At 40.5% G+C, this 8,949-nt stretch overlaps 1 protein-coding gene across 2 annotated transcripts; it reads right to left on the bottom strand.

Moving 5' to 3' along the window:
* Positions 1-130: 130 nt before the first annotated feature.
* Positions 131-8,529, bottom strand: LOC100114283 (aminoacylase-1-like). 2 transcript variants are annotated; one of them, XM_032601468.1, is made up of 6 exons: positions 8,477-8,529; positions 7,451-7,982; positions 3,565-3,734; positions 2,619-3,122; positions 1,122-1,412; positions 131-1,028 (listed from the first exon to the last, which is right to left on the bottom strand). In XM_032601468.1, exons 2-6 carry the CDS (start codon positions 7,545-7,547, stop codon positions 885-887), a joined length of 1,206 nt encoding a protein of 401 aa, XP_032457359.1. In that variant the 5' UTR covers positions 7,548-7,982; positions 8,477-8,529; the 3' UTR covers positions 131-884. The 2 variants fall into 2 exon arrangements, with proteins under 2 accessions (XP_032457359.1, XP_031778262.1); XM_031922402.2 differs by lacking the exon at positions 8,477-8,529 and having other exon boundaries at positions 7,451-8,101.
* Positions 8,530-8,949: the final 420 nt, after the last annotated feature.

Below are 8,949 nucleotides of genomic sequence, written 5' to 3'. Positions count from 1 at the left end.
GGCTCGGTGGCAGAGAATAATCTGTCGGCCAAATATATATATGTATATATAATTAGCCGACTTGCCGATTTTCGCTCACCACGTATTGCGCCGTTCGGCGCAGGTCTGTCTAGGGATCAACTGCAGCTTCTTGACTTTTACATATTTCAATTGCTTATATTTCATGCTTATTTAACTTTTTCCAATCACAATTCTGTCTGATCCGTCTCTAACAATCACCTCTATATATATATATATTAGGTATCTCCGTTAATTTCAATAAATGCATACTCAATTGTAACATTTTTATGTAATTTATGCAACTCTGCGATATTCTCTTCTTGCCTTGTCTTTTTCTGCATCTCCTATGTATTTGCGGGAAACAAGTTCTTCTGTTTTCCATTAAACTTTTGGCACTTTCACTTATGGCACTTGCTACTTTGTCTTCGCATGATTGACAACTTGACAACAAACACTGTACGTCGACCATTCAAAGACTCAACGACTTTCCTTCTTCACAACCGATTTTCGTAAGAATAACAAAACTCGTTTTCAACGAGTAAGGCACGTGACCTTTATATAAATAACTTTGATTTTTTGCACCATTAATAATTTTTTTCTTTTTTCTTTTTGGTATATACAAATATCACACACTTTCACACTTTTTCAAACAATCTTAAACAATCTTGAATCTTCAGTTGCATGAGATATCATAATCTAGATTACGATTATGATGTCCTTTAAGGAACATTTTTGTGTAAAATATACTTGCTTTATAAAATATTGCACTTGGTATTTAGTTGTTCGTTGTTAACTCGAAAAAAGTTATTATAAAAATATGTGAACATTCTTCTCTTTACACTAATCAAGATACTGAAATACTAGAAAAATACTTGTTTGGAAATTTACACATTGGCTACCGATGGAATTATATCCATGTAAACTTTGATTCCACGGAGAAATACGTCTTTGTTCAAGTACTCGTCGTGATCGTGCAATAATATTTTTGTATTATTCATTGGCGAGAACCCAATCGCTGGAACGCCGAGCTGCAAATACAATAATTTTTAATACACATGTTTTGTATAGTTTGATTTAAATTTGAAAAAAAAAAATAAACAGGCACATATGTATTTTCTTACGTCTCGTATATAGCGACTGTCGGTTCCACCCGGGAATATGCCAATTTCCAGGTTAATGTTTTGTTTATCGCATGATTTTTTAAACGCGATCCAGAAAGGGTTGCTGTCATCTAATTTGGTATTTTCAACAAATTTATTCTTCTCTCCAAATGTAAAATGCACTCCTTCACCAGCTTCTTGACACCACTTGGTAAGCATAGCTTCGAACTCAGCATGATTAGTTTCTGGGTCTAAGCGAACATCGAATACGGCCGTAATGTTGTTGGGAATGACATTAGCTTGTACGCCACCCTGTAATTATGATTAAATCACAATTATATTTATATAATCATATGTAAAAGATCGTAACAACAACTAATCTAATTCAATTTTTTTTTTAACTGGCCTGAATTTAACATCAATACTTTTTTTGTTACGATATTTGGATACTTACAAATCTTTAATCCTTAATAAACAGACATGTAAATACAAAGAGCAGATATTAAAAAAATTGTTTAATCTTTTAGTTGCTGCTCGTTAGTATATGTATAAGTCTTATCACTTTTGAGGGTTAATATACAATTTTTGCCATCACAAGAAAACCGCAACTGTGCAAGATGTTTTTAATCTTGTGATCGAAACTATGTCTTAAAAATTTTAAATCGACAGTTACAAAATAATGAATGATGTTATTAATAAAAATTGATACTAAATTCAATCATTTCATATGATTTGACTTATTTCTTAACAAGATACAGAAAATTTGATCATCCAAACGGAAGAATAGTTTTAAGAAATTTACTTGTTTTTTTTATGTACGAGATAATAAATAGTACATTACGATACGCGTGACTTAAATGGTTCTTTTTTAAACGACGCGTAGTTAGCACTTGAGCGTAGCGAGGGCGCTAAGCGCCGTGTAAAACTTAACCAACCACTTAACCAAGTCACGAGTATGGCATAAGGCTGCGTTTACATATGGAGTCCGGCATTCTTAAGAATAGCAGATTGGAGAGACCGCGAGATTTAAATTCAACGTCAAAAGTATAAAAAAGTCATCATCATAAATATTGCGATCCACCTTAGGAAAAGTTTTTGTATGATTTTAAAAAACAGCATTCAGTTTTTACAAATATGTAAGTAAAATATTATAAATCCAAGATAGAATGTCAATATGAATATCTCGCGACATCCGCCATTTTGAGGTTATGAAATTTACAAGCATATTTTAGAAAAAATTATGATTTGCTGATGCGTTAACATGATTATCCATGTAAATATTATAATATCTATCCATAAAGTGGATCACAACATTTATGATGATGACTTTTTTATACTTTTGACGTTGAATTTAAATCACGCGGTCTCTCCAATCTGCCATTCTTAAGATTGCCAGGCTCCATCTAAACGCAGCCTAAACGATTTAATTACACGCTTATACTTTGGCAATTTAAAATCTATTTAATGTTAATATATTATAGTAAATATTAAAATTAGATGAAAGAAAAAAGAACGTACTTGAATCTTTGTTAAATTGACAGATGTCACATTTCCCAACTGGACTTTTGGATCCAAAAGTCTAGCCTTTTGCGCTGCTCTGAAGTCCATAAATTTATCAATGATGACTCTTAATTTTTCACCAGGTGTGTTATCTAGCAGCATGGATCCATGCCCTGGGTTGCCAGGACAGTGCACATGAACATGCCAAATTGATCTTTCTCCATGGAACATGTAGTAATTGTTAGTAGGATTAGCAACTCCTTCATCCAAAGCAAAACCAACATTTAAAGCTTTAAATTCACTTGTGTGGACAAATTCTTTCATTCCTAGTACACCCCCAACTTCCTCCTCAGGAACAAAAGAGATGTGCATTGTCCTTTTGAATCTTTGCCCATTTAACTTTAAACGTCGCACGGCTTCCAAGTACTGAATGCCAACGCATTTCATGTCTTGACTTCCACGAGCATAAATGTTTCCTTTCTCATCCATGTGTGCACTGAATGGTGGATAAGTCCATTGATCCTTTGAAAAATATGATAGATTAGAATAATGAATACAAATTAAATTTTATTACATGTACCATATCGTTGCTACAATAATAATAGCTAATCGAATTTAAAAAATTCAGTTATATATAAGAAAAATTGAAATTGGAATTTGTTGTCAGTTGGCCGGTAAGGTAGGATTCGAAATATTAAGCAAAAGATTCGTAAGTATCATAGGCTTCTGCATTACCGACACTAACAAAGTATAATTTGAATTTTGATTAAAATCATATTTTTGATAAGCAAACATTTAGAAATCATAGATTAGTATAAGTCGTATTTAAATTATCTTGTACATAACACACGTTTAATATATGTACAACTTATTGTTTATACAAGTAATTTGGTGGAAACTAAATTTTTATCGATAGCATGCAATCTATATTTTATTGCATGATATTAATTTGTTTTATACTTACGGCAAAGACTGGTACAACGTCCATGTGGCTGTTTAGCAAAATTGAGGGTAGAGAAGGCTCAGTTCCTTCCCAAGTAATAACAATGATTGGCTTCTTTGGATCCACATTGTAGACTCGTATTGGCAAACCGAGTGATTTTGCTTGCATTTGTAGGAACTCTACACAGTCATCTGAAAAATTGTTAATATTTTATACATTATGTTATTTATTATTAAAATATTTAGCAACCAGAATAATATGCGCTAAATTATATAACTAATTGTAATTTTAATCTTGCAATTCAAAGCCTCGATAATAGTACATTACGATACGTGTGACTTAAATGGTTCTTTTAAGTCACACTTTTAAGCCATTTAAGTCAAGAGTATCGTATAAAATTTTATAACACAGACTGCTAAAATCCGCAAGTCTCGCCTATACGTGACTAAAGTAGTCCTTATTTGCACCGTGAGGTTAGCGCACGAGCGTAGCGAGTGTGATAAAAACGGTGCAAAAAAGGACTACTTTAGTCACAGATAGGCGTGACTTAACAGCGGATTTTAGCCACACTGTGCTATAATAGTACATTACGATACGTGTGACTTAAATGGTTCTTTTTTACACGGGGCAGTTAGCACCCGAGCGCAGCGAGAGCGCTGAGCGCCGTGTAAAACTGAACCATTTAAGTCAAGAGTATGGTATAAAATTTTATAACACAGACTGCTAAACTCCGCAAGTCTCGCCTATTCGTGACTAAAGTAGTCCTTATTTGCACCGTCAGGTTAGCGCACGAGCGTAGCGCGTAGGCGTGACTTAACAGCGGGTTTTAGCCACCCTGTTCTATAAATAGTTTTTTATTTTATTAAAGATTTATGACTGTTCAATGATTATGAAAGTGTCGCTGATTAATCTCGAAAATCCTTTGCAGCAATGATATTGTGCGATAAATGCATTTTTCATTTCGCTTCCAAGATAGCACACGCACAAAATTCTACCAGTGTTAATCATTTATAAAAACATTGTAACTGAGTTATTTATCAATAAATTATCTTGTATATAATTTAAAATTAATTCAAGCATTGTTTAAAAATTGATAATTTTTTTAGTTACAATCTTTATAATTAAGTCCATAGAAATCCCTAAGGTGATTAGTTGGGCGATAACTTATACTTAAAAAGTATTAAATTTATTAAATTATTTATGCCACTGTTATAAAATAAATGCAGACGCTATACCTGCGATTTCCATAAGCATTTAATTGCAATATTTTTGTAAAATGATTTTAAAATATCAGCATCTGATAACGATGTCCTACTTCACCTCGCAAGTCATAAACATAATACTTGATTGCATAAATCATGATAACGGAATAAATCTTTGCAAACAAAAAACAAGCAAGATAAATTAAAATACCCAATACGTGTGCAGCGAGGATAGAACGCCTTTTAATTAAAATTTTCCGTGAACCGAATGTAAGATTAAATTGCGGTGTGATTATATTATATATACGAATTCGACTCAAACTTTTTAGTAAAAAACACCGTTCGCTTTATTTTTTCTGCATCAATGCGTTTGGTGTGGCGTAAAAAGCAAAAAACAAAATGAAATAGTACGAAAAGTTTTTGCATCTCTCAAAAGCAAGGACGTCTTTGATATATTTAAAAATCTAAAAAAAAGTTTTGAATCTGCACAGATAATATTGGTTTAGTTGTTAAGCTACTTTATATTTTTAGCTCGATCAAGCGACGATATTTTTTGCATATACCGGAGTATTCTTTTGGATTTATTGACGCCAGTGTATGGCATCGCCTGTGCTCCCTTCTTTTTTCAACATCAAAGCTGTTTAAAGAGAAGTGATTCACTCACAAAATTAAGTAGTTTAGAATAGATGGGAAAAAATGAGAAAATGCAGAGGGTTCGCATTGTACGTATCGCGCAGGACGTCAAATCGGAGGGGTACGTAATACTATACAATGGCTGAAAAGAGACTAGAGAAAAATTGTAGAGAAACTGGTTTTCTAAATTTTCATTTGCATTTCAGCAGCGTCCCGCCTTACGAGTGACTGAGAGAGAGAGAGAGAGAGATCCTGCTACGCTGCTCTGAAGAATAAGAAATCATTATCATATCCAAAGAAAGAAGTTCCCTCTAACTCAAAGTTCTATCGAGGCAATGTTTCGATAACAGTGCAACTCATTTAATTATTCGTAAGCAAAACGCGCAGGAGTAAAATTCAATACTCGATCTTATCGGCAGCTTTTTAAGCAGAGCACTCATCAGCGGATAGTAAACATTGCTGTAACTATATAGTCCGTCGAGCAGGTGAAAGGAAAAACACGCGAGCATACAAGTAAACAGTATGTGTGCGTGCGCGTGTGATCAGCGCGTCGAGTGTCAGCTCGAAACGAAGTCGCCGTTTATACTTATCCAATTAAAACTTCGAGAATAAGTCGTGCGTAGCTTTCCTGGAAGGTATTCGCGCCTGTTTCAGTAGTACCTATAGTGTATGCACGGAAAAGGGAGAATTTTTCGTAACAGCCGTGCGCTCTATACAGCGACAATGCCGACAATAAGGCCAATTGCGGACGGTACTTGGCCGAATCATATTAGAGTGACTATGACGCTGGAGTATAAGTTGTCATATAGACAATGAGGCTTGTGTATGATGGGGAGCAACGCAGTCGGCAGTACAGTATAGCCACTAGCCTGCAGCAACTCGGCGTGAAGGTGACAACGAATAAGGAAAGGAGCGATTTTCTCATGAAGCTTGCACGACATATGCGTAACAAAAGCGCGACCGAAAGCGAGCGCAGCGTTCGATCCGTATATTCCATTCCTAGCAGCACTGCTCAAGGGAGTCGAGCGGCCAGGTTGCCCTGCACGTGTTAGGGGTATCACGCGTAAAAAGGAATAGCGAGGAATAGCAGCTGACAGCCAATCAGAAGTAAGCGTTAAACGGACTTGTTCCTTATTGAGGTGGTGGGGAGAGAACATGACGGAATGAGTCCGTTTAAAGATTGCTTCTGATTGGCTGTCAGCTGCTATTCCTCGCTATTCCTCGCTATTCCTCGCTATTCCTCTTTACGCGTGATACCCCTTACAAGACCCCGCGTACCTATAGGTATGTAGGACGTACGCAGGAGACGCGCTTCGGAGCATCGGTCCGAGCAAAGAGCAGTCGACTAAGTAGTCGAGTACACGGGTATGCGTATTACTTATAGACATAACAGACGGGCGCGCGGAGCACGCGGCGGCGGTCGCATCGCATAAGGGAAAAACGAGGCTCTCGCGTCACGACGCTCTCCTGCGCTCGCGGCCGGCCTCTCAAGTATATGTAGCCATGTAGGTGTATGTACATACGTACCTATAGGCGCGCGACGCGATGCACCAGCAGCAGCAGCAGCAGCGTCTCGCATACGGTCCTATCTAGAATTCCGCAGCTCTACCGGGAAGTCGGGAGGATCGCGTGCCGCGATTAATTTCACCAATGAAGATAGTATTGTAATGTGTGCTCGGGCGGAGGGCTTATAAGAGAGAGAGAGAGAGAGAGAGAGAGAGAGAGAGAGAGAGAGAGATAAAGTCGTTGTAGCCGCGATGACAATCGCGCGAGAGCTGTTGAGGAAAGTGCGGCGGAAAAGGGGCCACGCCGCGCGAGTGTATGTACCTATGTACCTCAGTACGCAAGAGTACAGTGGCTGCGGAGCGACGCGTCGAGTAAAAGTTGGCTCGCGGCGTCGCCCAACTCGCAGCGAGAGACTCGTCGACGCCGCCCCGGGTGCAAATCGAAACAGCAGCAGCCAGCGAGCTCGCGAAGGCTCGACCGCGGCTTCACGGGAGGGCGGCGCGGCATCGAGAAAGCTCCTCGTCCTCTGCACGCGGCGAATTAAAGAGGTCGTCGACTTGACTCACCGTAGTTGATGTTCGGGTGGACCGAGGGTATCCTTAGGTAGTGGCGAAAGTTCTCTACAGCTGTTGCGTCCAGCTGGGCTGGAGTAGGCTTGGACATGGCGTGTGTGCGTCTGAACTCTAGGCTGCTCTCGCACTGCTTCTCCGCTCTGCCGCCGTCGCGAGACTGATGCTCGGGACTCGGGAGTCTCGGGGGACTCTCGGGTGAGTGAGTCGCGAGTTGGGCTGACTGACTGACTCTCGAGGCGCAGCGCGCTGCCTGCGCTGCTGGCCGGCCCTGCTGATGCTCAGCGGCTCAGCCGCTCGGTGCTGATCAGTGGCATTGCTCTCCTCTCCTCTCGGGCTCACGCTCCCCTCGCGGCTCGCGGCTCGCGGCTCGCGGCTCGCCGCGCCTCGCTCGTCAGCTGCCCTCTCTCCGCGCTCGCTTCGCTCTCATCGCTGCTGCAGTCTGGCTTATGTCCCGTACTCGGTACTCCCGTGTGTCCGTGTCCCGTCGCTCGCATGCGCAGGAGCCTGTCCTGTCTACAACAGACAACTACAACTACAATGCGTTCCTATTCCGTTGCGACTTGCGTTCTGCCGTGTGTTCCAAGTTCTTGTTCTGCACAGAACAGAAACGTAAAAACTTTGTTTCCAATCTATTGTTATAGCCCATGTCCGTACTATTTCATTTCAAAATTTTGTCAAATAAATCGAAAAGAACTCAACCATTTTAAAGCCATTTAAAGCAAATTAAGCAAATAAATGAGACTGTGCGCACCCCATTTGTCTCTAAACATAGCCTGCAAATGTGGCTTCACCCCCGCACCCGGACCACCTTCGAATCTTTTTGTCTCTTATCATCTTGTGGAAAATCGTTAAATCTATCAACAAGCCTAATACATTTAGACAGCAATTGATTTTTTTCGCATTTTTGTTGACAAAATTTTGAAATGAAATAGTACGAACATGAACTGCAACAATAGATTGGAAACAACCTTTCTGTTCTGTGCAGAACAAGAACACACGGCACAACGCAACGGAACTCACAGAACAAGGGAACGGAACGGATTGTAGATAGGCTCCGGGGCCGATCACGCGGGGGACTATCGGGTCGGGTGTGCGTACTGCGTTGGTACTTGGTAGGTATGCTTAATGCTTGACCACGATACGGCGCGCCACGCCACGCAGCTCACGCACGCTCACAATCGCAGTTGCTACTCGGTCGCTAGTGTTGCTACGGAGAAGGAGCGAGAGAGGCGGAAGACGCGGCGGCGGGGCGGGGGGGGGGTGGGGGGGCAGGGGGCTACATGCCTGCGGTGTGGTGCCAGCGTCGCGCTCTCGAGTCTCGACCCGATGCCCGACGCGACTATCTAGCAGACGCCTGCAACTGGCGAAGCGAGCCGCGAGCCTCATCCGGCGTACCCCTCGCGCCCGCATCTCGCGTCCTATATACCTATACCTTATATAATGTTACTTAGCACACTACACCGGCAGCCAATCTTTGCGCGTCGTGTCAGGAG

This window comes from Nasonia vitripennis, assembly GCF_009193385.2.
Source record: "Nasonia vitripennis strain AsymCx chromosome 1 unlocalized genomic scaffold, Nvit_psr_1.1 chr1_random0015, whole genome shotgun sequence".
In the NCBI taxonomy this organism is placed as follows: Eukaryota; Metazoa; Arthropoda; class Insecta; order Hymenoptera; family Pteromalidae; genus Nasonia; species Nasonia vitripennis.
This window is presented reverse-complemented; position numbering and strand designations above follow the sequence as displayed.